We start from the raw sequence: 16731 nt of genomic DNA on the forward strand, positions 1-16731 counted from the left end.
AAGTGTGCGCACGGAGTAATTAACCCGGGAGATTAAAGCGCAGAACGCATGCTCCATCCTCTAAGTTTTTATTTCGCATTTTTTTTTTATTTGAGTGAAGAAACGCCGGCACTCAAACGTTTAGGGAACATTTTCACAATATTCCTCGCAGGAGTTGGTGTCGCCATCTGTGGCGAAGTGCTTAAATTTCACAACAGAGCGTTTGAGTGGAACATTCGCGATTGCTCCTTCACATTGTTTATTCTTTATTCTTTATTAAAAAAAAAACCTTACAGGCCCCAGAACAGGGCATTGGGTAAGGGGGGAAATCGGGAAAGTACGGGACGGATAACATACAGTTTACAGGCAGGGTCAGTGCGCAACAACAAAAAATATAAATGAAATCACATATACGTTTACGGTAAAGGCTCTGAGACGTAGGCTAAATTCGTTTTTATGGCACTTTGTTTCCAGGCAGCATTTGAGCTTCTGCGTCACTTCTCATACTCCAACAAACTTCAGCAGCCAATAATTGTTATGAAAACAGAATTTCGCCTACTCATCTAAGATTGAACGACTCAGCATATGAGTTCCAGACGAGGGTATAAGCGTTTTACCTTTTTTTCTGGGGTGAGGGAGGGGGGGGCACTTACAGCAAGAATATTTGTTGCTAGCGGTCATTAGGTGAAGAAGCATATCTCATATAAGATTTACTTATAAGGCTAATGCACACCTAGCTGTTGCAGAATGACAGGTGGGTAAGGATAAACCCATCAGCCTTTCATAATGCAGATTTGAGCTCGTGATATGGCATACGAGCGACTAAATTCACATGAATATGCCTCGTTCTTCGTCATATCGAATTCTTAGGCTGCATTTCGGTTATATGTATTTCAATGCGACGTTCAGGATTTTTATGAAGTGTGTAATCTCTCTCTAGTACGCACCACCACAGAGAATATCAAACGCATTAACTTGTCAACGTAACCAATGAATTGTTTAGGAATTTTTGTGAACGAGGAAATTAGAGCGAGGAATTGTTAGCAGGATAAGGGGAAAATAAGCTCCCAATCCCTACATATTGCAAAACATTGTGAACGTCCAATATTAATGTAACAAAAGCACTGTCACTGACATAAGCAACGTTTAATATTAGGCGCCAGGAATACGGTAACATCGCATAAAGTTTAAAAGCGTTCCCCCAATGTATCGAGTTCAAAGAAAGTGTTTAATCGGTGAAGTTTCTTGCCGGGTCTATGAACACACTTTGAAGACACCTGCTCTGGGCGCTTGCAGAATAGCCAATTATGAACTGCGTTTTTTGGAATACGGGAATGCCACTTTTGAAATATTTCATTCGTTTCAACCTGCTGTATAGTGAAGGTTACTAATATGACCCGACACCCGTAGAGTATCACACTGAAATATTTAAATACGAAACTGTTGCTCCCGCCCCTGGTCTCAAATTGCACCCAATTGTGAGGCCATGCGACAAAAGGACAAAAACATGACGCCTCATTTTTTGTAATGGAATGAAAAGAACGTGATTTTGAGAAATCTTGGAACGTTTGACACCAAGACTACTACCGTTGACGAGGACTGCAAACCACGAAACAACCTTCGTAGCAAAATAATCACAATACATGCGCAATCAGGCTAACACGAGTCACATTGCAATTCTATTCATTTGGTAATGTAGTCAATTACATTACCTGCAAATAATTGTTCATGATTCTTTTTATTGACCTTGCAGGGAAAGTAATACAAGAATAGCGAAAATACGAGAATAACGAAAACTGCTTCGAGTTTAGCAATCAAAAACCATAACGAGGCATGATTTAAGACCGCAGGAATTGCCTCTAAAACAAGATCGTTCTTGGGAAAAATGTCCCGCCACAGTTGTAGCATTACATTAAAATCACTTTTTATTTACCTCCCGCTCCTGCCCCTACCCCGCACGAGGCGTTCGAGCTCTCCCTTCTGAATAAATTCATCCTTCTTGTTTTTCGGCTACAGTGATGTGTGGTTCCCGCCCATGGAGTATTCTTTCCTCCATGTTCCCGCCTAAGCAGTCAGTCCTTGATTTTCAGCTGTTGCGAGTTGTGCCGCTGTGTGGCGCCACCATTCCGATCAGCGTGAGTGATCCTCCTTTCCCCTCTCTGTCTATTTTTGGTGCAGCTGAAGCTGCGGCCGAGCGGGAAGCTCAACGTCCAGGTGCGGCGGTTCCGAGAAGGCGAAGGTACGCTGCCGCGAGCTTCCGCGCTCCCAGACAAGGGCTTTTGCAGTAATTTCAGTGAAGATAAGACACCCCAGCAGCGAAGTGCTCAGCTAAAGTTTGGAAAGTTCTGAACCCTTTCCTTCTTTTGATGAGTCGTTTGAATGCTCGTCACAAGACCAGCATAAATGTCTGACGTCTCTACTGCAGCCAGTGTTAATTCCGGAAAGAAGGCGACGAATCCGATGACGACATTTCCGCGCCGCAACCGAAGTAATTAAAAATTTTCGACGTTTAAGGCGCCACAACTGCCGTAGTTGAGAGCTCCGGAATAATTTTGGCAACCCGGGCATCTTCAACTTTCGCCCCAATGTCAACACAGCGGCGTTCTCGCTTTTTGCCTTCATCCGAAAAGCAGCCACCGTGGTGACGATGGAACCCGTGTCGTTAGATTCAGCAGCGCAACACCTTAACTACTGCGCCCCTGCGGCGGGTATCAGCGCAGACGGTGTGGTTTACATTTCAAGCGTAGTTGAGGGGGGAATATTTCGCCGGTGTACCGAAACGATTACACCAGTAAGCCATACAAGAGAAATTGGAGAGCAATCCCCAAAGAAACAAGAAAGACAAAATACAAGATTGCTTCCATCAAAAAACTCTGGCTCAAGAACGATCATGCGAATGTTATAAAAAATTAACTCAATCTTTGTAGGTAATAGGAAGCCGTAGAGAGAAGTAGCAATTCAGTGGCCACCTTGTCTCTCACTCTGGTTCACTTCACAGCTACTTCGTACAAAACGTGCTTGTGCGATTCTAGGCTGCCCTCAATGTTCTTTTATTATTCCTCTATAATGCTACCATTGAGGTAATAACATATTTGCTCTCTTTTTTGTATTCCCTCCATCATGTCACACTTGACGTTGTAGGGAGCGAAATTTAAAAGCTTTGGAACATTTCGTACTTTTTTGTGAGGACAGCGGATATAGTAGCCGTGATGCAGTTGAGTGAGCAACGAACGGCAACTAGTTTTGAATAGAACACAAAGTTTTCTTTCATGGTCCTAAAAGCACTTTTTGGCAGCTAAACCCATAAGAAGTTCAATTTTACAGGTTAGACAGGAACACACATAATCTCCTAGAAACCTCGTTGTTCCTCACATGAAAGCTGTCGCCTCGGCACAAACCTAGAATCTTGCAGTTTTTTCAGGGGGTGCTATACGCCCCAGGTAAAATGAAAAAAAAAATATATAAAAAGAAGCGCCTGTGCTAAACATTGGCTTACTGATTTTTCCACTTTCACAAAGCCAATACATTGGATGCCTCTTTCGCTGTAATATTCATTAAAAAATGAGTGCATACAGAACTTCTAGGAACTATTTTTCCAACAAACTGACACTGTTCTTGTCTAAGGTTTTACGTTTTATTATGTATATGCGGAGTGTATACTTCGCGGGCAAAAAAAAAAACGACTGAAAAGAAGGGAGAAGGAGATTGCCCATTTAGAACATTTCCCTGGCACCTTCCGTTACACCCGCCCCTGGCTGTAAGGGAATTCAACACGACAAACAGATGTAATGTAAGATGTAATGCTTTGGTTATTTTTCTTGGGCGCAAGGTGTTGCAGTTAAACCTGGTATAACGAAATTGACAAAAATTCGAATTTTTTTGTTGCATCCAGGTTTTCGTTACATGCAGGTTTTGAGTTAAAGCTCGCGGCAATGAAGCAGAAACGAAACGAATAAGCTAGGCATCAGTGATGCTGAAGTGACCCTTGTTCAAGGATATCTTTCCCAGTGAAAAAACTGCATGATGTGCGCTTTCTGGTACTACACGGCCCCCGAATTCACAAACGCAACGAAGTGCCACTTTTGCTTTTTGATACTTTTCGGTGCCTTAACGCGTTTCAAGAACCAAGCTTATGCTGAAAGGGCGCCTTTTCGCGAACTTCAAGCTCTTTTCGGCAGTCAAAATTGTTGAAGGGATGCTAGCTGGGACACTGTAACGGGCGGTGACGTTCTTCTTTTTCGCCGACGGAAACGGCATTTGAAATGGCTACCTACAAACCCATACCACAGATATCAGGGGACACACGACTACACGCCGACACGCTGGCCTAGCACTTAAGCGACACCGCACTCACACGTGGAAACGCACGAGAGATTGCGGTGCGGGCAGATTCGATAAATCAGTGCATTTCTCCAGCCGATTTTTCAGAAAAAGGGAAAGAAACCTTGACTCATCAGCGTAGCGAATTCGGTACATCCAGGTTAACCCTCGCAACTTCTTCGTTACATAGACGTCGCGAACACATGGGCTTTATTGAAGGGGAAAAGGGGGAATTGAAAAACTTCTTCAAATCCACGAATTCGTTACGTAGAGGTTCGCAGAATCCAGGTCTAACTGCAGTTATAAACAACAATTTACACTGAAAATAATTTTACTGTGTAGGTTCATCTTTGTCAACTAGGGCTTTAGTGGTCCGCAGGTTCCGTTCCGAAGAAGTCCTGGTTTGAACCCCACGCAGGCTGAATTTCTCCCAAGGGGTTTTAATGCGTAGCATTCTTTAATGCGTAGGACCCCCACAGCCAGAACCGAGGTACACCCTGCTTTTCCACAAAAATACAGATATCGCGGAAGTTGCACCTGTAATCTCTGCAACGGCGTAAGTGGAGATAACTGCTGGTCGCAGGAAATTTTGAAAAACTAGAATTATGAGAAATATAAAAAAAATACGGAAAATGGCGTACCCTCAATTTCCACAATAATGGAGACCTCGCGAAAGCTCCCAATGTAATGGTTATAATAACGTAAGTGGAGATAATTGGCCGCACGAAATTTTGAAAAACTAAATAATAAAACAAAAATGAAAAAATTGCGGAAAATGGCAAAACGTACAACGCATAGCATTTCCACAATAACGCAGATTTCGCGATAGTACCACCTGTGATCGTTATAATAGCGGGAATTGAGATAATTGGTACAAGGAAACTTTGAAAAACTAGAAAAAAAGGAAAATGTGGAATAATTCCGGAAAATGGCGAACCGTGTAACGCCCTCCATTTCAACAATATTGCAGATTTCGCAAAACTTCCAAATGTAATCGTTATAATAATGGAAATGGTGATAATTGGTAAGACGAAATTTCAAAAAAATAAAAAAAAATATTTAGCAGAATGGCGAAAAGGGCAAAACGTATAACGCATGCAGTTTCCACAATAACTCAGATTTCGCAAAGGTTTTAACTGCAATCGTTATAATGGCGTAGCTGGGGATAATCCGGTGATCGAAATTGCGAAAAATAAAAGAATACCAGAAATATAAAATCCTTACTGGAAATGACGAACCCTGTAACGCCCTGCATTTCAACAGTAATGCAGATTTCGCGAAAAGCTCCACTTCTAATCGTTACAATAGCATAAATGGCGACAATTGGCCTGACACGATTTAAAAATAAAAAAATCTGGCTGAAAAAAAGCTCACACTTAAGACAAGCAGCGTTAGAATGCTACGCATAGTAGATAATTCTCTGAATTTCTGCAGAATTTTTTTGGAACTGAATAGGTTTCATCATGATTTGGGGCGCAACAAAGTAAACGGACGAAGAATCGGTTTCTTTGTTTGTGGCGACTTTTCTGAGACATGTGACGCCATTCCGAGCAATTACTAGCCTGTTTTTGTTCTGTGAGCAGTGTCCTATTTTGTGTTCCGTTCGACAGCCATTCTTTGTGCCTTAGACGCCAATTTTATTTCAAACACATTTAACTACTATTCTCGCATTCAACAGAGACGATAAGAAAGAACAACCAAGCAGCGTCTGCACCCCTCGCCCCCTTTCCGAACTTCTTGAGCTCAACCACTCGCAATCCCCTTAGTGCAACGAGGTGCAACTTTTTCTTGCTGTTTAATGTTAACCTATAATGCGTTTGCCTTACTTGCCATACTGTTGCACACGCTAAACTTGCACCAAAATCAAGGGCATAGGATGAGAAGCTTCAAAGCTTCGACGCAAAGATGTTCTGGCTGCAGTGTTGAATATATTTTTGATAGTCATCTAAAAGCATGAGGGTTCCGTCTAGTTGGTCATTCACGAGCTTCACAGCGCGAAAACAGGTCAGGGAACACAAGACGACGCTGGTTTGTAGACCGTCTTATTCTTGTCCCTGGTCTATTTTCGCGCTGTTAAGCTCACTGATAGTCAGTTACAGCTGAGTGATTGGGTATTGTTTGTCTGTAATTTAGTTTGTTGCTTTGTTGCTGTGCGTTTTTCTCTTGTCTAAATCGCTGATTGTTTTGACGCTTCAGAGCAAGGGCTCGGTTCGCGCACGTTCTGGCACGTTCTGCCACTAGGTCCTTGTGAATTGCAGTTTAAGCGGAAATCGTGGCGTCGGTCCCTACTCCTTATTTCCCTTTGCCACAGCAACTCCGCTGGAAGAGGAGCCGAAAGCCGCCGGGGGCATCACTCGTCGCCGCGGTGCCATCAAGCACCAGAAGGTCTTCGAGGTGAAGGGCCACAAGTTCATCGAGAAGTTCTTCCGGCAGCCCACCTTCTGCGCCTTCTGCAAGGAGTTCCTATGGTGAGTGCAGAGGCGACGTGTCTAGCAGCTTGTTGCCCCTTACGCCGTGGATGTCTGGAAAGCCATCAATGCTCATTAAAGGAAAGCTGAAACGCTTTACAAAAAAATTGAGTTAGAGGCACGTTGATATAGTTTCTTGCGTGCTGACTCCGAATATCACATTGAATTTTATCGTACATGGGTCCAACCGGAATGTATCTTGTAAAACGCGCGGTCCCGTTTGAAAGACGCGCGCTCTTCGTCTTTGACGCATCTTATTGGTTGCGCCCGTCATGACGTCAAAGGAGGACACCCTTCGGCCGCGCGGGTTTTCGGAAGCATTGGGAACGATCGCACGGTAGCGGCGCTTGCCTTTTCGGAAATTTAGCTTGCAGTTTAGTGTTCGCACATGACTGCAAATTTATTTTCCAACTTCCCGTCCATGCTATTGGTTCAAGTATCTTGGAGCTTTAATTTGCTTTACAGAACCGAGAACCCCAAAGCAGTGACTGTGTCGTCGGCTAGAGGGTTCCGTAAAAATATTTCTGAACTGAGCAACCAGCATAGGATGTTTCTATTCCTTATGCTAATATTAGTTGTTACTATATACAAAACCATTTATGCCCAAGATTAAGCGGCGTTTTATAAACAATGTACCAGTAAAAAGCACGTACGTGCACTGCGCGAAACTATAGCGTTCATGCGCTTTAAACGTATATGCGAGACATATGTAGCCGGTACACCCATAAACCAAAAAGCGGACTCTGCTTCTGAATTTCCTTTGTTCGCTGTCGCCCACCCCACCTCCCTTAAGCATCCCCATACAAACACCCACACGCGCGCGCGCGCGCCACTTGGGCAGAGGCGCTAAGGCGCCTCCCAATCGCGAGCTGCATTTGGATGAGTGGCGGCTTACTGCTTGAATTGCATTTATTCTTGAAACATTGTAGCATACTGGTGCCTCCACAGCATTATCGGCTCCAGTAGGGCTTGATGTCCGCGTGTGCGTTGCGCATTCTGCTACAATATTACGGCCACCTCGCTATAATTAGCAGACCAGTCGGACAAGGCGGTTACGTTGTAGTTGCATTACTTTGGGTAACAATCACCAAACGTTGGTGATAATGAATCGTTGGCCTGTTTCAGCATTTCTACAGTTAAGCATTTACCGCGCTAGTCAGTCAAATGCCGTATATTACTCTTCGCTCCTACTTTTTAGTCCCATTGTTATATATATCAACGACTATCGCTAGAGCACAGTTGAGGTTCGGCGGCAACAAGTGCTTGCCAGGTTATAACATGCAGGCACATGAAATCTTGGGCAAAGAATTAGGCACCCGCACTCACCCACAAATTGTGGTACGGTGGTGGTTGGTCGCGGTGTTTTTCCATTCCAGACAAACATTACCTTCTCGTGGCATATATACTTGCAAAATAAGTAATGTGGGGGTCTTGGTTCTTTCACTTTGTAGAAATACTGTTTACCTATTAGCCGGGCGAGAACTTCTATCAGGATTGGCACCTTGGTTTAGTTTCGCCAAAAATTGGGTTTTTGAACACTGTTCTAAGCCCCCAGAGAAAGAAAACCGACGCGGTTAACAAAACAGGTATTTCCTGAACAAATGTGGCTTTGTTTGTGGAACTGACCGAAACATCCCGTGCCAAAGTACAGCAGTATTCACCATCATTCCTAAATCTGGCATCTAATGTGGACATTCATGTTCGTCGCATCAGAAAGAAAACAAGGAAAAACGCATTGGAGCGTTTTACGAAGTGTCTAACATAGTGTAGTATATTCTCTGTCATCAAGCACAGCCACCTCGGCTGTCAATTCCGTAGGTTATAAAACATCCCGGCGCGGTATTATCATGCTTAGGAATGCGGCATTATAACGTATTGTTCGTTTGGCGTTCGTGCATACTTTTTGAACACGAAAATTGCACAAACAAGTGCTATCAACAACAACAACAAATGCCATTCTTCTGTGGAAAGCCTCTACAGGAAACACGGCGAAAAGTGCGAAGTGACAGAGGCGCCCGCTCCGGCCGGAAGTCCAGGTATGACGTTTTCCGGCCGGTTTTCGCCTCCGTTCTTCGGTCTTCCGGCATCGCGCGCCGAGATGGGGGCGGGGCATCGGACCCCTTTTGTTTGCGTATTGCGCCGCTTCTATTGCATGTATTGCGAAAATATTTCGTATCTTTTCATACAGGTGCACAACCACATGCGCTCTAACTGCGTCGTTCCTGCTCACTTGAAAGATCGACGAATGATTAAATATGCTCTGTAGCCATCCACTGCGGCGCCTGCGATAACAAAGGTTTGGGCTTGCAGTTATACATGATAAGTAGCGGGGAAAACCGGGCTACTTGCTGCAGATTCACCTTCACAGCAATAGTACAAAGGGGACGATAACACTGGATGAGCGCTTGTCCAATGTTTTCCTCCCCTTTGTCATGACGAGGAGTTTCCAATACCACAAATAAACTTAATGACAAGTGTTACGAGTTACGTGTTAACAGGTAATTCTCTATGCATGCGGCAAGCATAAAAAGGGTCCGAATCTAATTTTATAACCAACAAAAAGAAAATTGAAGGACCCCGCGTAGGTGGGATTCAACGTAAAGCGAAGCCTTCATCGTGCAATATCTGCTTCAAAATGAACTTGGGTCTGGCATCACCACCGAACATTAGTGCACTCTGGGGCAAAAGGGAGCAAAATATGGACTAAAATACGGCCGCTAGTTGTCGCGGCGAACCGGTCATCTTCAAGTGAAGTAACTGTGGCGGAGTGTGTGCCGTGTGCACAAATGCGGACTAAATGTTCGTACCGGCCGATCTATAAGGAGTAACAGGAAGCCGAAACGCATGCATTTAGTCTCATTGCTGCGTCGTTAATCCCCTCGTCGCCGTTGCCATTTCGTGCATATGTCTGTGGACAATTTTAGATTTGCAAAACACAAGTCATTGCATTCAGTGGGGCTTTTACATTGTGCCACGGGAGAAAATATAAATACTCATTATGAGAAAAGCGCCTAAGGTTAGTCGAGCGGCGGGTAATGGCAAGGAGCGGCGAAGCGCGATGGACAAACGCTTCTTGGCGAGGTTATGTTAATACACACTGTTGCACACGATTCGCGTTAGGTAATAACGGCCAATAAAAAAATTTCAATCTCGTCAACAATAAGGGAAAGATTAGTGAGAATAGCAAGCGTTTATCCCCTGTTCCCGAAAACCCGTGAGCTGTCTTGAAGCTGGTGACATGCTGAACGAGAGAGCGCGCGCGTCCATGTTCACCCGGAGTAGCTATAACTAGTGGTAGCTATAAATATGAATATGTTTAACAGACGAGAAAAAGCATTAGCTGCTGATGACAACAACTTAAAGTTAAAAATGCTCGCTCTAACCATCTTAAAGTTATCTTTTACACTCGGTACATATACTGCTTGTGCACGAAAGCTATGAGAACGCTGCAACTACTGTAAAATCCGGCTGCATTTCGCAGTCCGGATCGTGTAGCAGCGCTAACTTGAAGAATTAATGGCTTAGCAACACCGAATTTGGTGTCGCCTATGGAGGAAATTACGGTCTGTTTCCCTATCCTGACAATCACACAGACAGCCGCTTTTACATACGATACCTGGAGCACGTAGCATGTGCAGCGAACACTAAGAATATACTTAGTTTGCGCTAATTTGTGCGGAAACAAATGAGAAGTCCGATCACCTAGCCACCTGTCTCAACTTGGCGACGAGTCGATTTTTCTTTGCGAGTAAAAACTATGGTCGAAACTATGGCCGTACAGCATCGAACTGAGCAGTAGTCCCTATCGTTAGCAAAGCGCAAAGCGCAAATCGCGGTCACGTTCGCTTGCACGGTTACCAGTTGCAGTGACTCTATCGGAAGTACTGCACGCGGTGCAGTACTCCCAACCGGCGGCCTGGCCTAGTTTTTTACTAGTGGTAGCGCAATAAATTCCTCGGGTATTGTTGTGGGAGTCGGTGGTACGATCCCTGCTGGTGCTGGGTGGGATGAGGTGCCGGTGGACGGGGAAAAAGAGGACACTGAGCGCGCAGATAGCGGTGGCAGAGAATTAAATGGGCCCGAGAATCAGTGGACGCCTGTGACGCGTTGGGCTTGAGAGCGCGGCCCTGTGATCATTCTCCGGTGAAAACCTCGATTTGAACCGCTGCTCTTCACGACAGCCGTTCCCCGCTGATCCAGAAAACCTGTGGCTCTCTTGGAGCTGGTGACACGCTGGACGAGAGAGCGCGCGTCCATGTTCACCCGGAGGTGGAACCGTAGGCTGCTACGCCATCGAACCGTGACCCATGTGCAATGTAGACGAGGCCTGCCCGGTGTCCTGTACCGGCATCCGACGTGGTGTAGAGCCGGTCATCGATTAACGGGGCATCTGTAGGGGCTAGTTGGTGCTGCACAGGGGGAGTGGAGCGCGCCCAAAGTTTGACTAGTAGAACAAGGGCGAGAAGGACTACAAGGTTAGAAAACTTTTCTCGCCCTTGTTCCACTAGTCAAAGTCTCTCCCCTCCCCCTATGCAACGGTCATCGAGCCAGCCTAGCCGTGGCTCCTCGGTCAACCCCGCACGCGTCGTCACGTCTACACCCCGGAATTGCGACAAAACCCCGTCGGGCGTTTTTTCATCTATCGCGAACATTATGTTAGCCTGTTGCCTCTTGTAACGTATATATCTTTAGTCTCGTGTTCCTGTTTCTTTCCGCTACCTATCCGCTTCTGCTTGCGTCATGCATAAAGTAGCCTTTACCCGCGCACGCTCCAGTCACCGAATCGTGACTTTCGCGCCAATCCTGGCCCCATTCATTAGGCTGATTTTCTTTCCGCGACTCCCTTTCAGCAGTTAGTCTTTGGGGAGTATCGGAACAGACCAACCGGCTGGCGGACTAATCGTTCGTTCGTTCACATTTAGTTTTCAATGGGAGTAATGGTTGTGGAAGAGGTCGTTAGCCCCGCAGAAGACGAACTTTTAGTTCTTTTTGCCTCAGAGTGTGGTTAAGCCCTTCGGCTATTTGAACAATAGACCACAGCCCATGGTGCCTACCGAACTGACTGGCGCGCATCAGTCGCTTGAGCGGCATCGGTGGCTACGCTTGTCGCTTCTCCGCGCAGTGCTCACAATGCAGGTCCTCTTTCATGGTCGCTACACGTCGTCGCCTTACCTCCCGCCTTCCAGCCAGCACACATTGACGGTTCGCGCAGTGAAGACGCTATTGGTAGCGAGCACGCTGTTTAGACGCCACCGGCTTCAACCTCACAGAACTAGACACAGCATGAACAGGGGCTTCCCCGGACGCCCCTCCGCTAGTTGGTTTGCCGGCCGCGAAGGCACGATACGTGGGAACAGCGTCATAGGGTGTAAAATGAAACCGACGGCGTGCCCTGAGGCTTCCACCAGCAGCAGCAGCAGCACCCGGGAAACTGAGAGGAGAGGCAAGGAAAGCCGTGCTTTACGAAACCAGCCCAATAAATTTCTCTGAGCTCTATAGTTACACAGTACGTTGACGTGGACAATTCTTCAATTGTAGTGTTTCCTCTGGAGTTTCTTAAGGATGCGCACTGTTACCGCTGTTATTTTGATAAACATCAGTTTTTTTGGTTTCTGTTACGCGTACTGTCATTTTGTTTAGGTTGTTCACGGATGGTGGCGTTGTCTTCCCATGTGATCAATGTGATCACACGGTGTGTTTCTTTGATTGGCTGGTGGTGTCAAATGTGAGCAATAAGAATGAACTAGGAACAATTTATAAGGACCTCAGCTTCTGCATCCGATTGGAGAATGCGCACGTGCCCTCTTAATATTACCATTAGTTTTTACTTATAGTGTCTTCTTTGGGTAGTATGACCCAGCCCACCCGCGCATTTGCATCGCCAAGCGAATATGACATTTAGTGGGGCATAACTTCTTTATCGCCTGATGGTAATTGCGTAATTAGCAAGCTCGCCTGGTCTTGCATCACGTGGCAGGCTTGACACAGCAGCCGTGCAGACGTCCTTGAGTGACGCTGAGCGCGTGAAGCTCATCACGCGTGCATGCCCCGCCCCTCTTGCCGAGCACACAAAAAGGGACGACTACAAGTGATGTTTGCGGGACCGCACAGGAAAGACACCGGAACAAAAGTCGCTCCAAGAGCAGAGCAAGGTAGCGCCGAGCCTTTTAGCAGCAGCATTCATTTTGTGTGCCGTGGATCCGCTATTTTGTGTACCATCTGTCAGCATATTTTTTCCACACTGGTGCTGGATTTTCAAATCACATTTTCACCTGCTGTATTTTCTTTGAAACTCTACTGACGGCGCAGCGAGAAAACAGGTACCAGGGGTCAATTTTAAATGCACAGCATTTCAGTAACTCCCAATGTCACCCGCGTTGACGTCCATCGTGGTCCGCACCGTCGTTGTCCGCACCCCTCCCCCTACACTATATATAAAAATGTACTATCCGGCACCTGGTTTCGATCCCTCGACCCTGCGGGCGGAACGCAATGTACATGGTGCTCTACCCACTGCGCCACAAAGCCGACACAGAATGGGAGGCTACGAACGCGCCTTACATCCTTGACTCATTCAAACTACGTCAAGAAGCTGCTGATACAACGCATTCACTACCACCAACTCCCCAAACACTAAACGTTAACGCAATACACCCACCCCCTATGCGACGCATTTACTCGAGTCCCCCTCGCGGGGAGATGCGACCGCCAAAAACAACGCGTTGTGGACTGCGCAGAAAGGTGCCGGCACGTGCGAGAACCACTCGCGCTGTTCGTTCCAGGTAGGGGGCGCGCGAGCACTGCGAAGGCGGGAAATTTGAACTGCTTTGGACAAACCTCCGTTCAATTCATCAAGAGAGAAGTGAGACAGGGAGGCGAAGAGCGTGATGGGTAGTAGCAGTAAGCGGATAACGGTGCCAAAGGCCGTTATGGCGAATCTATGCTCTGCATTTACGACAGCTTTGACGTTGACTGGAACGGCTTTAATTTTTATAAAATTAGATATTCTATTATTTCCGAGGTCCAACACTGCAAGTGGGCATCATACTGAAAAACAATTTAAATTGGTAGCATCATATTTCCAGTATCTCTACGGCTGCGATGTGATTACTTTCTCCAAATAAATTCGCAAAAAACGGGGACACGGCGACGTGAGGCTAGACAGACACAGCGTGTTCCCGTGTCTAGCGTGTCCCTCTTTATGCCGCAGTTATTTGTTGGTATTATGGAGTACCAACGGGCGCAGAAGGCTACCCTTATCTTTATTTTCTTCGAAGAATACTTGCGACAGTAATAACGTTTTTCCGCATAACACGCGTGTAAAAGGTAAGCTATGTGGGAGCTATATGCGAACCACGTACGAGAAAAGATGAAATGCTACTTGAACTCGTAAATCGTAAAGCTGTGATTTAAATTTGGGGTATGAAGACGGGAGGACTCCCGTTCACAGTGAAAGCAATAAAATGAAATTCACAAATCACAAACCCACAGAAACAGTAGTTGTCTTACCACCTCTCAGGGAGAAAACATAATACTTCATAGGACGAGGTCTCGTCATAGTAGTCAAAATTCTTTGGCTCTTACCTCCGCAAAAACAAGCAGCTATCAGTACAGTGCCTTCGCTCATACCCTTTAAGCTGGGAATTCTCCTTGTACCAGAATGCAATCGGGCCTAGGTGTTGTTTCCGAGGTGGAAAACATTTCTCGGAATAAATTTTTGTGGCAAACAAATATTCATTTCGTTGTACGACTGTGTGTTTTGTCATTTTCAAGTGTAGTGCATTGTTTTCTGCGCGTCTGTAGGCACTGCTGCTTTGGCCAAGGTATCGGCGTGCAGCAAAACCGGAGACAAAATCAGAAGAAACACTCTCCATTGGAATCTTTGCTCACAAAAACTGATTATCTGTTTATTTTTGCTTGGAAGTATCTAGCCCGACAACAGATTGGCCTACAACGGACCTCGCGAAGTTTTCGCAGTTTTTGTCCGCAGCCACTTCTCAATCGAGTTTGTTCTCGCAAAAATGTCACCTGTTTGTCTACCAAGTTCGAGGATTAACCCTGCTCCCTCAGAACAGCACAAAACTTAACAGCCTCAAACAAGAAAATAATGTATCAGTGTAACTAACTGCAGAGATAAGGTCTGCTGCAGATGCGCAGATGGGCCAGGCGAAAGTTTCCCAACATCCTTCTCGCTTTTCCTCATCCCCCCTGTTCCACTTGAGTCCACGCACGTTCACTTCCAAGCTCGACTTCACTATACGCTCCAACAGTCGACAGGAATTTCAATGAACTCGGGCCGCTTAACACCGAGGTGTGGTACAGTGGCTGAATGGTAATGTGTCTGGCCATAAAAGGCAGCCCCACCGTTGTGCCAGTCCTGGCGCAGCGGGCCGAGACATAGCCTGTGCTGTGCGCGAAGAGGCGCAGACTCCATTTATTCCCACAGCCGGCAAGTTGTGCGCAGCCTGAGATCTAGAGTGCCCGCTCGGAGGGCCAAGCCCGGAGAGCGCGGAGACGAGAAAGGACTGTCCGACTCAAATGTAGTTATCCTGGTGGGAAAAATACGCTTCCTTTTGTGTTTTTTTTTTCAGTCAAGAGATTTCAGCGGAAGATGCACTGCATTACTAAGTGGACCAGGGAAATAATTAGCTAGTTGGCCTGTTTTGTTGTACACGCTGACGACAATGGTTCATACGGCATATGCGCCCCTCTGTAGCAGCTCTTGACCGCCCACTGGGGCACCTGCGTCACGTTGGTTTCAGCTGGCTGGCAGGCAGTCGCTATTTCTGGCTAGAGTGGCACTCCTTGCTTTGATGCATCTACCGCGGTGGCTAATCTTCTAAACAGGGTGCTGCTGATGGAGAGGTCGCGGGTCTGATCCCGGTGCGTGGAGAGATTTTTCGATGGAGGCGAAAAGTTAAAACGCCCATTCAACGTCATAACCAAGCGCAGTGTAGTTATCTTCAGGTGGTATATACTACTCCACGGCTCTTCACTGCTGCGCTCTACTGCTTTACATACAGCTTCTACAACTAAAATTCCCTTTTCTGTATATATAAACATTCCAATGACAGCCTTTGAGTAACAATTATCTTTACCCCAATACTTACAATCTTCAATGGGGTGCTTAAGGCATAAGCACAAAACTCCGGGCATTACAATTTTGCCAAATATCTAGTACGTAAGAAGAGAATAAAGCCTAAAAGATTGCGTTCACTAGTGAAGAAATAATCGACAGAAGTCTCTGCACTGGTTGCAGAAAAATATAATAAGCACTGAAGCTCTCCTTAATTTTTTGCGTCCCAACCATGTATATTCTAATCAAATTCTATTTTTCAATACTGTATATTCCAGGTATTCTATGATAGCGTGCATTCGGTGGTATGGTCTGATGAACTTTCAATTCAGGGCGTCGGAGTGGCAAAGTTTTCTGGAAAACCTCGCGGAAGTGCCGAATGACGACTGTTTGGCAGTAGAGTTTCGTTGTTGTTCCGCGCAAGCGTTTTGACAAAATTTTTAGGACAAACACGTGGCTTGGCAGCACAACATCAGTGATGAAGGCCCGTTAGATGTCACATTTGCTTTGGTGAGCTATCGAACGCAGTTCTTGAAGAACCATTGTGTCCAGCACTGCGGTGCATTTCGGCACTGTCATACAGTTGCTGGATGTCGAGATGGTATATTGCTTGATGCAGCGCTGTGATGGTCACGGTACCCATTCTGAGGAAATTTTTAAGTAGCTTACTGTCCTTTAGACGGTTGGGTAAGACCGTCCGACAACACTGTAATCCGGCTTGCAGTGTTCCGAAAATTGCGCTCTGTTTGTCACGCAAGTTGTCATCTTTCCTTGATATTGCCGTTTAATAAATTTCACATCAATGAAATTCACATCAATGAAATTTCACATCATTTCTGAAAAAACTGAATCGGGGTGCAGGTATCTCAAGTTGGGAGCGGAAGGCGG

At 46.0% G+C, this 16731-nt stretch overlaps 1 protein-coding gene across 3 annotated transcripts in view; it reads left to right on the forward strand.

Annotated features, from left to right (window-relative positions):
- Positions 1–16731, forward strand: part of LOC144158171 (putative protein kinase C delta type homolog) — a 493518-nt gene that overhangs the window by 167309 nt on the left and 309478 nt on the right. For all 3 annotated transcript variants that reach the window (XM_077688850.1, XM_077688851.1, XM_077688849.1), the window contains exons 6-7: positions 2158–2218; positions 6611–6767. In XM_077688850.1, coding sequence (XP_077544976.1) covers positions 2158–2218; positions 6611–6767 — 218 coding nt within the window. The remainder of the gene's footprint in view (positions 1–2157; positions 2219–6610; positions 6768–16731) is intronic.

Source organism: Haemaphysalis longicornis, unplaced genomic scaffold, assembly GCF_048455015.1.
Source record: "Haemaphysalis longicornis isolate Haplotype H1 unplaced genomic scaffold, Haemaphysalis longicornis Haplotype H1 scaffold_10, whole genome shotgun sequence".
Classification (NCBI taxonomy): domain Eukaryota; kingdom Metazoa; phylum Arthropoda; class Arachnida; order Ixodida; family Ixodidae; genus Haemaphysalis; species Haemaphysalis longicornis.